Source organism: Thermobia domestica, chromosome 12 (genome assembly GCF_964235325.1).
Source record: "Thermobia domestica chromosome 12, izTheDome1.hap1.1, whole genome shotgun sequence".
Classification (NCBI taxonomy): domain Eukaryota; kingdom Metazoa; phylum Arthropoda; class Insecta; order Zygentoma; family Lepismatidae; genus Thermobia; species Thermobia domestica.
The window spans coordinates 185,498,182-185,513,087 of NC_137465.1; the positions used below are offsets into that span (position 1 = coordinate 185,498,182).

Sequence of the window (14,906 nt, forward strand, 5' to 3'; positions counted from 1 at the left end):
AGAGCATCTCTTGGAATCATCTAGCAGAAATCCGCTAACATTGAAACTGACCACTTCCCTTTGTAATGTTGTTCCATCGCAGAAATGTCCTGGTGAAATCGCTCTCCTTGCTCGCCACTGAAAGATCCACAATTCACTGGAAAGACATCAAGGTAGGAATGGAGGAAGTGCATTTTGAGTGACATATTGCACCCAAGTTTTACAACGATAACGTTGTATGTATCATTGGCAATCTGTGCCTATTTACAGAAAGGGATCAGAGGCGAATTATGTGAGCAATAAAATGTACAACGAAAAAGAAAGACATATAGACATGTCGAGATTATTATTTTGTAATCGGTAACAAAAATATAAGTTTTTGTTACTATAGCAACGATATAAATAATTGTACAGATACGTAGACATCTTAACGAGTAGATAAGTGTGTATGAAGGTCTATATATATTTTGTTATATGTGCAGAAAAGTTAATTATATATACTTATCATGGTCAAATATTAAAAGTCAATTAAGAAAGTGATAAAACGCGTTGAGTTATTTAGATTAACTTTATAATACGAACCAGGCCCTTATAAAAATTGGTGCCTCACCACGGGAGTTATATAAAGTGTCGTTTCGAAGGTCTAGTAAAAACGGCATTTCAACGAGACCTTAACATCACTATTTTGCGAAGTGGAAAAGTAATTAAACGAAATATGGCCATGAGTACGGAAAATACGAATATGATTGATGGACAAAGTGTGAATCCAGAATTGACTCCGAGTGACAATTTGGCAGGCATTCTAAAAGATTTGGCTCAACAGATAACAAACCAGTCACAGCAGATTCAAGAAAAATTGGACCAGCAAAGGCAACATGTGGATGAAAAATTGGACCAGCAAAGGCAACATGTGGATGAAAAATTGGACCAGAAATTAAATCAGTTAGCCAATGACTTTGATCAGAAAATAATGAAATTGAACCATCGTAATGAAAATAGATGGGAGCATGTGCAACATCAACTAAATCAAATGAACCTATAGGTGGTGGAAAATTTCGGGAAATACGAGGAAAAAAATAGAAAAGGTTGTACAAAGAAGCACAGAAATACAACAGTCCATGGATGTTTTAAAATCGACAATCAACGCCCATGAAAACCACATTAGAGTACTGCAAGATGAAGTTAATTTCATCAAAGAAAGATGCTTTCCAGGATACTGAAGGCATGAGTCGTCCTGTAGCCACAGGTTGGGTACCTGATCATCATCCAAGAACAGCATTGGAATTTGATGGATCATCAAGTGGTGCAGAGAGTAGTGGCGGAGAAGAACAAGTGAGGCAAACATCCAAGCGCAGACGCATCTCCAGTAGAGGTATGAAGACATCTACAGGTAATCAGTTGCGGTTTAGCGAAGTAAAGTCGCTCACAAAGTTTAGTGGCGTGCCAGGAGATATACCCGCTAGGGCATTTCTCGAAATATTCCAGGATGAATGTGAGCTCATCGGTGTAAATGAGTCTCAATTCTTAAAAATATTACCGCATATTTTGTTGCCACCTTGCTTAACATGGTTTAAGGCTATTAGAGGTAGTCTTCATTCGTATTCAGATTTTAAGAATGCTCTTTTGACGAATTATGAAAACGATTTTATGGTAGCAAATAGAGATGCTGTTTTGCGAACGAACCACTACAATCTAAAGTTACACCGTAGTATTACTGAATTTGTAGTATCAACATATCATGAGCTAAGATCATTAAATCCGAACCATCCGGAATCCCGAATTATAGCTTCAATTAGGATCTTATTGCCATTTAGACTACAACAGTTGTTAATGACGGCTCAGTGCATTAATTTCAATCATTTAATTATGCTCATTCAAAGTTATGAGAGTCAATCTGCAATTCAGAATAACAATAAGATGCAGGATAGAGGTCAGGGTAATTATGCACGTAATCAGACACAATATGCATCTGTTCGAAATGTAGATATACAACCTGAAAATGATTCTAATGTTCGTAATTTCAATACTAGAATGAGTAGCTATAATGGTACCGGAAATCAAACGCAACCCATTATAGAAATGGAACTAGGAATTTCAGAAATAACAACAGGAATTGCAGTAGGAATAATAATAATTATCGCCGATCTTCACAAAATCAATTTGCAGATGGCAGGAACTTCGTAAATAGGAATCAAAATATGGTATCATCTTATGAAAGACAAGCACGTACACAAGATTGTGCTATACAATGTTCCTTAAATGAATCCTTCGAACGTATAACTTGAACTGACAAAAAGGCGTCCGATGGATTTGTATTAATTTGACCCTTGCTTACGTCTATGGTTAATATGTTCTTCAGTCGATTTATGATTAAAATGTACGTTGAAAACATATGTAATTATGAAATATTTTGATTATAGGTAAAACTCATTATTTACGGAATATTGACGAAGTGAATTTATGGCAGTTAACTGAAAGTATTATTGAATTTATTCCTTAGTCTTGTTGCAATTTCATTTTATAGTATTAACTGAAGGAAATGTTAATTTGTGTTTCATGTATTTTGCAAAGTTATCTTATAATTACTTATTTGAATATTATGAATATTTAAAAATAAAAGATCATAATTTTAATGTAAACTTATGAAAGTAATGACAGATATTCAAATAGATGCACCTTATTATATGGAAAGAGTAAGAATAATGAATATCGAATCTTAATTTTCCAAAGTTTATTAATGTATTAAATGATGACCATCAATGCGTTTATATGTCCCAACTTTGTTGACTTCTGCTCCTATCAATATTTAATATTATGAAGATCTTTGTTTGTAAATAGTGTTGTTTGTATATGAAGGAATAGTTAATTTTATATCCTAGAAGGAAAGTACCAGTTAGGTTTAATTCTTGAATAGCCTTACTTATGATAATTGTAGTTCATCGTTATTAATACTGAGATATATTGACAAATATAAGAATGTGTAATGTTATAATATATTATATATAAATGGAAAAGTAGAATATGTGTATTAAAGGTGATATTATATATATGAGGGCTATTCAAAAGGTAAATGTTGCATGATATCTAACCCAGGGTTCTTTCCTTCATAGTAAAACTATTATGGAAGTCCCGTTCGAGGCGACATCTACAACGATAACGTTGTATGTATCATTGGCAATCTGTGCTTATTTACAGAAAGGAATCAGAGGCGAATTATGTGAGCAATAAAATGTACAACGAAAAAGAAAGACATGTAGACATTTCGAGATTATTATTTTGTAATCGGTAACAAAAATATAAGTTTTTGTTACTATAGCAACGATATAAATAATTGTACAGATACGTAGACATCTTAACGAGTAGATAAGTGTGTATGAAGGTCTATATATATTTTGTTATATGTGCAGAAAAGTTAATTATATATACTTATCATGGTCAAATATTAAAAGTCAATTAAGAAAGTGATAAAACGCGTTGAGTTATTTAGAAGATTAACTTTATAATACGAACCAGTCCCTTACAGTTTCTCGTAGGCATATAGCAATTCTTCTACTAATTCTTTGTAATTTCCGGCTGGGTGGTTACTCAAGAATCTGGTTCAAACATTGCGGAAACAATGCCAAGCATGGAGCTCATCAGCACTGAGAATAGATTCAAACACCTCGTCGTGCAATAGCTTGCGTATTTGCGAATCAATAAAGACTCCCTGCTTAATCTTTTCTGTACTTAGGCGCGGAACCTTTTGGCACAAGCATGCCAATGCATGTTCATTCCTGTTCATGGGCTTCACAAGTGCCTTCATGAGCCCAAGTTTGATGTGCAATAGTGGTAGCACAATGCTTTGTAGGTTAACGAGGGGTACATTTGAAATTTTTTTTTTCGTCTGGCAACAAAGTTGTTCGTCTCGGCCATTCCTTTTGAGTGTAATAGACATTCTTTGCACGACTATGCCACTCACATATATAACAACTGTACTTTGTATAGCCATCTTGTATACGAAGCAAAATTGCAATCACCTTAAAATAACCACAAATTAACTACTTGTGTTCACGATATTTTATAAGATCCAGAAAGCATTCCAACATGGGATAACTTTCTTTACCTAGGGGTGCATAAGGAACAGAGATTGGTGCTGATATATCCTTACTGTTGTACAGGAGCACAGCCTTAAGGCTTGCTTCGGAGGCGTCTATAAACAGTCTCCAATCTTCTACTTTGTACGGAATCTTCAGTTTCTGCATCAAACCTGGAACATCATTACAAAATACTAACTCATCGGCGCAGCAGAAATATTTTGCAAGATCATTTTGACGATCGCGTAGAGTTGATACCCTAACTGTATCCTCCAGAAGGTTCCACTGCTGTAATCTAGATGCTAAGAGCGCAGCTTTATTCTTTGGCAGTTCCAAATCTCTAATCAGGTCATGAAGCTCCGCTTGTGTGAGTCGGTGTGGTTCAGGATAGTTGGTTTTCGGCTCAAATGAAGGATCAGTGTCACGGGTACGTAGAGCAGGTTCACCTTCACTTTCATTCTCTGTATCACTTTTCGTCGGAATGGTAGCCGAGGGATCGGGAACTGGCAATCATTCTTCGTGGCCACTGGACGAATGACAGATGGTATCACTGGATATTCGATCTTCCTCTTCTTCTTCGTATTTATACCTTTCTTCAAGCAGGGTAGCATGCGAAAGTAGCATTCTGTACTATGGTTTGTTGGTTCACGCCAAATGGCGGGCACAGCAAAGCGCACGGAAACGTTCTTCCCATGCATCCAGGCATTAAGAGTAGATGAACAACTCGTACAACAAACGTGGGGAGCTCATGATTTATCCTGGTCTCCAACACGACACCCAAAGTATAGTAAATATGCTCTACACACTACAGCAGTCAATGGCCACTTCATGGAACCACAAATTACGTCCGCACATATGTAGCACACACTGTCAACCGAATTTTTACAAACGCGGGGCACTGCTACACTTTCCATGAATCACTGACACTTCGCAAGGAAAACAATATGTACAACAGCGATAATGCCCTCACTCACTACTTTCAAACTGCTGGTTCACCAGTAACACAAACAGTATGCCAAACTACTGCTTGAAGCACGCAACAAATACGATTGGAGACGTTAACTGGAGCTAGTTTTAACTTGCAATCATTGCCTCATGTGACTCATGAGACGCTCGCACTAGCTGTTGATAACGTACAACGTTGCCAAGTCGAATATGCAACAAATATTTGTCAAGAACGACACTTTGTACCGTGTAAAACAATAATTTCAAATCGTGTACTTATAATATCCCAAAGCGTTATGTGCAAAATATAAAACGCTAAATTACTCAGAAACCTGAGCCAGGAGATAATTTTAGGTGCGATTTTCACGTTCTGTGGCCAAAAATCAATATAAGAACGCCTACTTTCGTTTCTGTAAAAAAAAAAAAAAAAAAAAAAAAAAAAAAAAAAAAAAAGTGAAAAAATGTTTGAACAGTGTAATAATTGGTTCTCGTTGGCTGTTGGGCCCGTTTCCCGGACAATGATAACCTTTTTTTTTTTTTTTTTTGCATTTTATCTTTAACTTTCCGCCATTTAAAGGGAGCTAAATAGCTGCTGTTCACTTTTTCGAGGTTATTTATAGATTGTTTCAGCTTCACACGGCTGATAAAATTACGTTGTGCTTATATGATATATAATGTAGAATTTTCTTTGTATATTAGTTTTTTTTCCTCTCTCCAGTTACAGGATGCATGTTTAATCAGAGTTGTCTTTTTCAATACGAATCTCATTATGATATTACATTGAACACCGTAAATAACGATTTTTGGGATGTTTTCTTTCTTTAATTAGTACGACAGTCTAATTTTTAGCTCCAACAAATTTTCTGGCATACATTACAACACAGGAAATGCACCCAAAAGGGTAATAACTGCAGTGGTTAATGGAAAGTCATACTGTGCAGCTTAAGTTTACTACTCTAGCAGTTATTTACCAAAAAAAAAAAAAAAAAAAAAAAAAAAAAATGCTAGTTATGCACATTAATCAATCTACTTATTCTCTCTCTTTTTTTCCTATTATCTTCTCAGGCTTTCTGATCGGAAGTTCAATCTGAACAAAATCAGAAAAGAAGATAGAAAGGTTAATGAAGGCAAGTGTTGCAAGACAGGATGGGAAGCAGAAGTTTTTAGAGGGAAGAAAAAAGGATTGAGGTGTTAATGAAGGCAAGTATTGCAAGACATGATGGGAAGCAGAAGTTTTTAGAGAGAAGAAAAAGTGATTGAGGTGTTAATGAAGGCAAGTATTGCAAGAAGGGATTTGAGGTACGATTTTTTTAAAAGAGAAAAAAGGCCTCAATTAATCGCAAGAGACTTCAAGGTACCGTAAACTGGGGACACTTTGCACTGCGTTTTGCAGTTTTCTTTAATTACTGAGAAAACTGTGTAGTTGAAATGCGTAAATTTCACGTTATTGGTAGCTCAGTGTCAGCTAAATCGAATCATTACAATAGAAAAGAACTGAAGTTGGCACATTTTTCTAAATATCTGTTTAAAGATTGTGGAAAGTTACCACACGATTCGTCTAACTTTGCACAATTGCTTTCCGGAGATGATTACAGAACTTTCTTAGCACAAACGTGCGACATATACTCCAAAAGTTTAACTATTCACCATATATTATTGCCAAAATCATTAGAATACAAGTATGCTATTTTTTTTAACATAAACAAGAAACAAAAGGTAGAAAAAATCGTTACGCTTTAAAATTGGTAACATGATTGACTGAAACCAAACTTGAAATGTATGAGTTTCACCGAACCATCCACTTTTAGAGCAATTGTATCTGGTGTTGGCTGGTCCACCAGTTGTTGAAAGATAATCAAACTTCTCTGCTTTGCAATTAACATAAGGAGGAATGACGAACCAGAAGTATTGTCTCAAAACAACTGAGATTGACGATTTTTAAGAATTCGGAATTTTTCCCCTGATATTTGCAGCCTCGTGGTATAATTAGTTTTTTATTTTCCTGGATTCAAGATGCGTGCAGTTTTTACTTCATACTAATAAAAAGTCATCTGTTGATGCATTGTGGGTAACAGTGCACCATGTATATATCTCTGTTGAAGTGGAAATCAAAATGTCATGGGTCTACTTTGCACCAATCATGGCACGGTGCAATTTAACCTTCCTATAATGTGTCACTTCATAAAATTCATTCCTATCCTTTCACATGTGTTTGCTCCTAAATGATTTATACATAATTTTAACCAGCATTAAGTGCATAATTAACACTTACATCATACAAATTAAAATGCTAACTAACATATTGCTAATTAATGAAATTATCCTGCGATTTTCACTTTTCTCGAAAAGCTTCGTTTTCTTCCAGCGGCTTTTGTGCACACACCGCGCAATGAATTTCTTTCGAACCCTCTCCGTAGATGGAAGAATTTATGAGAACTCAAAACTCAGAGATTGTGTCATTTTAAGTGTAACGGCTTAGTCTTCACAGGAATTTAAAAACAGAAAAGAATGTTGGTGCAAAATTCCCCCACCAGGTGTAAAGCAAGGTGACCAGAATTTTCACTTGCGAAAACGGGACGCATACGAATCGGTTATGGGGGGGGGGGGATATCTGACTTTCAGATTGAATTTTGGGACTCAGCAGTGTTCTCAATTTACAAAATACACAAGTAAGAGTGATAACACACCGTTTCTAACTTTACGTGTATCACCATGTCGAAGTGAGACGGTATGCGGTGGTATGCCATACCGCCTGTGGTTTTTCAGTGATCAAGGCATACCGCCTCTGGATTTTAAGTGATCAAGACATACTGTCACGGGAGAGTAGATTTCTTCTGTAGAAATAATTACTAAGCTGACAACATCGACATTTTTGTTATCTTTTTCCTACCTTTTGTTCTTAAAATTAAGTGTCTTCAAAGAAGTTCATCCAGTTTATATTTTGATATGCCATATTGAATTGTTTCTTTCGTATGTATGTGTGTGTGTCTTCTTCTCTTAATTCATATAAATGTCATGTTTTGGTCATGAGCGGATTTAGGGGGTGTCTGCTGTGGAAGCGATTCTTCCGGGGGTTTGAAATACCTCTCAAACGAATGGGGAGTCCAGGAGCTTTCCCGCAGGAAATTATTAATATAAAAATTGGATTTTTGAGCATTTTCGTGTATAATTCTCTATAATTCAACATAAGAGGATATTTTTAATTATTTTTAGAAAGTTGTTGGCGAGGGATCAAAGTTCCTCCGTGCCCTTCTTCCCCCGTAACTATGGAATAGCTCTCCCATGGTTTTGATTCATTATGTAAATAGAAATGCAATCTTTTAGGCAACATACCCTCACTGTATTTCAACATTTCGATAGTCGGTATGTCGAGTCAAAATCGTAACAAAACATGCCTTTGCTTTTTTTCCACTTCGAACACTGTGTACCACACAACAAATAATGGTTCCCGATTGCAAGTTCTACCCAACAATTCTTTTAACTAGTCGAAAACTCAGAATTCCCACTCAATTCCCACTTGAACCACGAACACTCAATTCCCATTTGAAAATTCAGAAGTTCCAGATACGACTAAACCTTGGCAACGAGTGTTGGTATGGAAGAGAGTAGAATTTGCATTGACGATTTATATTTTGAATAATAATTACGGGACAACTTGGTCATTTTTACTTAAAAAGGGACATTTAGGCGTTCCGTTCGAGAATCAGAAAAAAAACGGGACAACGGTTGGAAAAAAGGGACTGTCCCGGCTAAAACGGGACGTCTGGTCACCTTGGTGTAAAGTACCCCTAGTTTACGGTAGCTGTTTTATAACAACAGTCTTCAACATCGTGTTCTACTCCCTGGACTTTTCAGCCATTGTCGTACACTGTGTAGTTGCTAATGTCAATATAACGCACGAATACTAGACACAGATGTTACGTTTGCACGGAGCATTAGGCTAAGCAAGAGGTGGAATGCGAACCGCAAGTGACTCGTACAAAAGTGGCCCGTGGCAGCATCCCGTGCTTTAGTGTGTTTGTGTACAAAATCGTATATTGCCTTTGTATATTGTTGTGTAAGCATGAGTTTTTTCTGAAGGGTACGTGAACACATATAATAAGAATTTATATGAAATATGTACTTTTTATTCCCCACTGTTTTCTAAGCTATTGATCCTACGAATGAAAAGTGTTTGGGTCTATTTTTGTAAGGAATTTCACGTACTTTAATTTTGTACTCGAAATGTGTTTTGCTAGACCCAACAGTTCTTGAGACGTTTAAGCAAAACTACCTTTAAACCCCTGACAACTAACTGCTGCTCCCGCACAATCGTGAATGTTCATTATGTCTTCTTTCTGTTTTACGTCACACGGTTATGCCGGTTAGGCTAAAGGAGACGGGGATGATGAAATATGAGTGAAATGGTGGAATGAAGAAAGTAGGAGGAAACGGGAAAACCCCGAGAAAACCCACGAACACGATGTTTGTCCACCACAAAGTCCATACGGCGCGAGTTGGGATCGAACCAGGGACACCAAGACCGGAGGTTTATTATGTCGTTTCGGGTACTGCCCTCACAGCTGTATCATATTTCAACATGACATAATTCTTTTTCTTTTTTTCTAATCAGCGTTTCTTGGCAATCGTTGACTGGATTAGTTTGGACCTCATGTAATTCGGATCCCACATTAAGTTGTAGGTCTAGATTCCATTTAGCCTTGCTGTAAAAGGAACGTTATCGTCTAAACTTCAAACAAACGAATCAATCTATTTACCCTACAAACACAAGATGTTAAATGATGAATTAACAAATCAAAATGACATTAATCTCGAATAGACTGGTTTTGTTAAGTAAAGTAGAGACCAACTCAAAAGATTTTATTATATTCTGAAAAGAAATTATATTTAACATACTGAAGCACGGTCTATCCACTACTGGATGAATGTTCTGTTTCTTGAATTATTTTTCCACAATCATCAATCTTTGCAGTTCTTTTCCATGTTACTCCAGTCTTTCCTGATTTCATCATACCACTTTATATCGTGTCGGACACAAGTCATTGATCAGGTAATGGCGACTATTTTGAAACAAATGCAGAGTATGAGAATTAAATCTGTCATATCTGTAGTTCCGTGTGGAGAAGAAACAAACTTGTGAACCAAAGGTTTAAGAACAACTCAAGTTATTAATATAAACTATGCCGAAGATTATAGACTTATATCATCATAAAAGAAATACGAAAGACGTTTTGAAACGAAGAAATATAACATACAACTTTGCAAAAGGAAGCAAAGAAACATAACGTAACCAGACTTAAGACGTAATAGTTACCGCGTAATGCTCGTGGTTCGGTGATCAAGACGCTCGACTAATAATCTGGAGGTACTTGGATCGAATCCACGTCGAGAAATTTTTTTTTACTTTAGGATTTTTGATGGCGATTGATCGGCGATGACACACGTTTTGTTATATTCAGATATTTAAATACTCGGATGTTTCAATACTTGAACTATCAAATCTTCAGGAATAATAATAATAATAATAATAATAATAATAATAATAATAATAATAATAATAATAATAATAATAATAATAATAATTATTATTATTATTATTATTATTATTATTATTATTATCTAGTAGAAGATTAAAAATTAGGAACTTATTATTGCTCAGGTCATACCATTACAAGCAGAAACGTGATATTTGTAAACCTGCCATTAATTCTTGTATTGTGATCGATCCACTGTCACCGCAATGTTTTTTCCTTTTTTTAAAATTTTAATTTACAGTTTAAGGTGAAATCAGAACCATCGAAGTACGCTGAGGAAAAAAATGAGTGTGGTGTACGGAAAAACATAGGTCAGATGTGTAAATCTTATATGTTACGTACAGCAAATGTATAACTCAAAAAGTATATTTTATATGTAGTTTCCGAATAAGTGTTCCGAACAAAAGTACTTTCCGTACGAACGAAAGAAATGTATATAGGCTGTCAGGATCTCACATACAACTATACATATATAACATACAACTGACGTATGTAATATAAGGATGAGTGTTAAATGTCAGACATCATGCAAACGGCATGATGTAACATCTAAGGGCAATGCGTATATGGATAACATACGGAGCATATGGATAACATACGCTCCGTACAGATTTCCGTAGCAAACATAAGGATTCCGTATATTTGTACAATATACAGCTGTCCGGATAACGGATTTTTCTCAATATCCTAGGAATCGAATGACCAAAGACACTATAAGCTCACTTGCTAGCCAGCGAGCATCAAAGAATGTATAATGGAAGTAGTTAGACCACATGAAATGAATTGAAACTTCAAACAACTATCAAAAGTATATCCCAGATCCAGTTTTGAGGGGAACAACTGAGCTGAAATAGACTATTATTGTACAGTTTCTAGCTTCATACAATTTAGCATTCAGGAATCATTTTCAAAGAAACACTCAAAATGAATGTTAAAAACTCATGACAAGCGAAAACAAAAATTTAAGAGAGAGAGAGAGAGAGAGAGACAAGAAGTACTTTATTATTCTTGATTGTGTTGTACAAAGGATATCGCTCATTACGATTTGTAAACAAAGACATTCATGATAACGAGAAGAATTCTATAATTTTCTCGTCTATATTTTGGGTAGCAATATTCTGTCTTCCACACTTTTACTTTTAATATTGTGCTATGCAACTAATAAAGGGCTCCGCAAAGGTTAAACCAACTTCTAATTATTTAAACCCCATTAAACCATTTAACATTATATATAAACCATTGTATAATCCATTACATTAGTTATATTATTTATAACACGATAGATTAACTTGTATTATTTACAATCAAACCTATTACTATTATTTAAAATTCTTTTTTTTTCATTACAAATGGGTTCTATATGCTCAATTACATTGCTTTTAGTATTATTCATAATCTTTTTATACTGCTACTTATTTTTATATTACTTTACATTATTTAGTCACTTATACTCCATCACATTACATAGTGCGACTCAGTAGCAGGGTTGAATTCAGGGGGTAGCCCGGGGGGAATCTCCCTCCGAAAGAACTTCATTCTCTCCTCCCCCCCTCTCCCCGCCGGAGAAACTAAAAAAAATTCAGTCACAAAATGTAGAAATTACTTCACCCAATTATTTGCTTTCTTTCTTTGCACGTGCACACGAAATCCGATCTCTCAATATACATATAAATGACGCAGACCCATTCTATATAAATATTAAACATGTAACATCTAAGATAGAATACCAAATAGTCAATAAAACTTGTATTTCTTAACGCTATGACCGAGTTTGGCAGAACATGAAATTGTTAACTGTTGAAGAAAGGTATGTATTTTAGTAGGTACTATAGAAAAAAATACTCTCGCCCTATATTATATATTAGTAGGTAGTACTAGCACAGATTGAGATAGGAAAGGAAAGATAGGGAAGATCTTTTGATCATTCCATATGATCTCTGATGTCAACAGACTTCAGTTCTTAAAAATGTACAGTTCCTGCATTATTTGGAATAGAGCGCCTAAATCCCATTTCTCGCATCGGAAGTAACGGGCGTAAATGTGTTTTACGATTGTTAAAGTAAACACACCTTTCTTTAATTAAAAATAATTCAGTTAAAGGGTGAGATTCAGAGGGCGTCATTTAGAGGGATCAGGGAGGAACAGTTATCCCTCCTGGATTAGAGACTTATATAGAATTTATCAATATGATAGAGGTATATAAGTGAAAAATTGCTATTGAAGGTGATGAAGATCCTGCTCAGTGCCGTGTCATGGGGGAGGGGCAAGCGGGGCGACGGCCCTGGGCGCCGGAGTAAGGGGTGCAAAATTCGGGAGTGAAAAAAAAAGAGAAGAAAAACAGAGGAATGAAACAAATGTGCACATATGTAAAATGAAAGGAAAAAAGTAATGAAAAGTGCTCAAAATTTATGAAAAGCAGGGTTTACTTTTTAAAATTTACTCACCTTTCGCGGCTGGTCTGTCGACTTCACTCATATATACGGGGGTGCCATCGTATACTCTCGCGCCAAGCGCTGATTTTCCAAGACACGACACTAATCCTACTGAAGATTTCGTAAACTAAACTATTGATGTGTATGCAGTGAGGAAACCAAGGCTAATATGCTTGATTTAGAATCAGAAGTGTGAGAAAGAATGATAACTTTTCCTATATATGTTCCTATATATGATAAGATATTCCTATATATGTTTGTTTTAGGACAAAAAATATTTGAGTTAATTTAAATATTTTTAAAAAAAATCTACATTAGTAACAAACAGTAACTACTGAATATAGGAAATAATAACAAAAATAGCTACTGTAAATAGCAGTTAAAGTTTAGTGTAAAATATTTTTGCCAGTCTTTATTTAACGTTTTAGATGAAATCAAAGGATTGTTTTTTTTTTTTTAATTATAATCTCACATTGAATATTTATCAGCAATTAGTCTCAATATTAGGTAAGATGTGTATGTGAATGGAATTATTAAATATGCTGCTTTCTTGCAAAAATACAGAAAAACAACCCTCCCCCCCGAGGAGTTGACATCCCCCCCCCCGGGTGAAAATGTCTGAATTCAACACTGCTCAGTAGAAGTAGAGAACATCTGGACAAACCAAAATCTTTCATAACAAGTTCGTGGTATGCGAAGTAGCAAATCGTAAAAAAGCAATTTTGAAAAAAACAAAAGGTGTTCAATAATGTTTTCGATTTAAAGATTTTGTATGTGTAAACAAAATAATTTTGGTAAATTGGTAAATATATTTTGAGCCTAACTTGTTTGTGCTTTTCAAATTAGGATTTTGCTTCACCGCTGCATAACAGCAAGTAGCACGTGTTACTACAATCATTTATGAAAGCAAATATAAAATTTTGCGAAGAACGAAATACGAATAAAACTCCGGGTTTTGTTTGCAAAACGGCGAGCATCCAGATATCTTTCATCAGCAGGCGGGGTCCAAAATTGAGTAACTGGTACAAACAAAATGCAACTATATTGTTTGAGAACTACGAAGTTTTAAGAGGGTTTGGGTCTAGTGAACCTCCTTACCTCCAGTGGGGGCACTCGGTCGATAAAGTGCAAAAGCTTTTTCAGGTGAGTCATCCTGAACGAGGTTTTCCTCATTCACACCAGGCAAATACCGGGATGGTACCTCACTTATAGGTTTCAGGTCGCTTGCTTCCTTCCCTTTCCCCAGATAGCGTGCTCGCCGAGGGACGTTATCCCTCATACGTGACGGGCTAACACGGTCATAGATGCAGACAGCCCAGAAATCTAAATCCTAAATCCTCCTTAACTCCACACGCACATTTATGACTTGTATAGTCTCAAACGAAAATTTCACAAATTTCACTGCGTAAAATATACCTTCTTGCTTTTCCTATAGTGGCATTGTTTCTGAGGATATGAATGTTCGAAATTTAACTTTACGTAGTTTAATTTTACGTAGACTTACAATGGTTGCTCAGAATAAACAATAATTAAATTTTTAAAAAATTGAAAAATAAGATGCGAAAATATTTTCCTGTATCGAATAGAAGCATTTATTATGCACGTATAAGCAATTATAGCCGCAGTCTATAAAAGTAATAAAGAATTTTACTTGGCATCAGGCCCGTATCCACGGGGGGCAAGGGGAGGCCGCCCCCCTAAACTTTGACTAGCCCCCATAAAATTTCACGGTAGGCTTGCAAATGAACTATAATATGGTGATGAAGTATAATATAATTGGGTCGGGGCCCCCTAACTTCTACCGGGCCCCCCCTAAATTTTTGGGCTGGCTACGGGCCTGCTTGGCATGACATATTTTAAATTCAAATGGGTTTTAATAAAAGATTACGTATTTATATTGTAAAACTTTTCCAATGCACCAAGTTCTCGATTTTACGTAGACT

The 14,906-nt window shown here is 35.7% G+C and overlaps 1 protein-coding gene across 1 annotated transcript in view; it reads left to right on the forward strand.

Moving 5' to 3' along the window:
* Positions 1-1,155: 1,155 nt before the first annotated feature.
* LOC145666209 (uncharacterized) overlaps positions 1,156-14,906 on the forward strand; it is a 76,713-nt gene continuing 62,962 nt past the window's right edge. The window contains exon 1 of the mRNA XM_081733276.1: positions 1,156-1,369. Coding sequence (XP_081589402.1) covers positions 1,156-1,369 — 214 coding nt within the window. The remainder of the gene's footprint in view (positions 1,370-14,906) is intronic.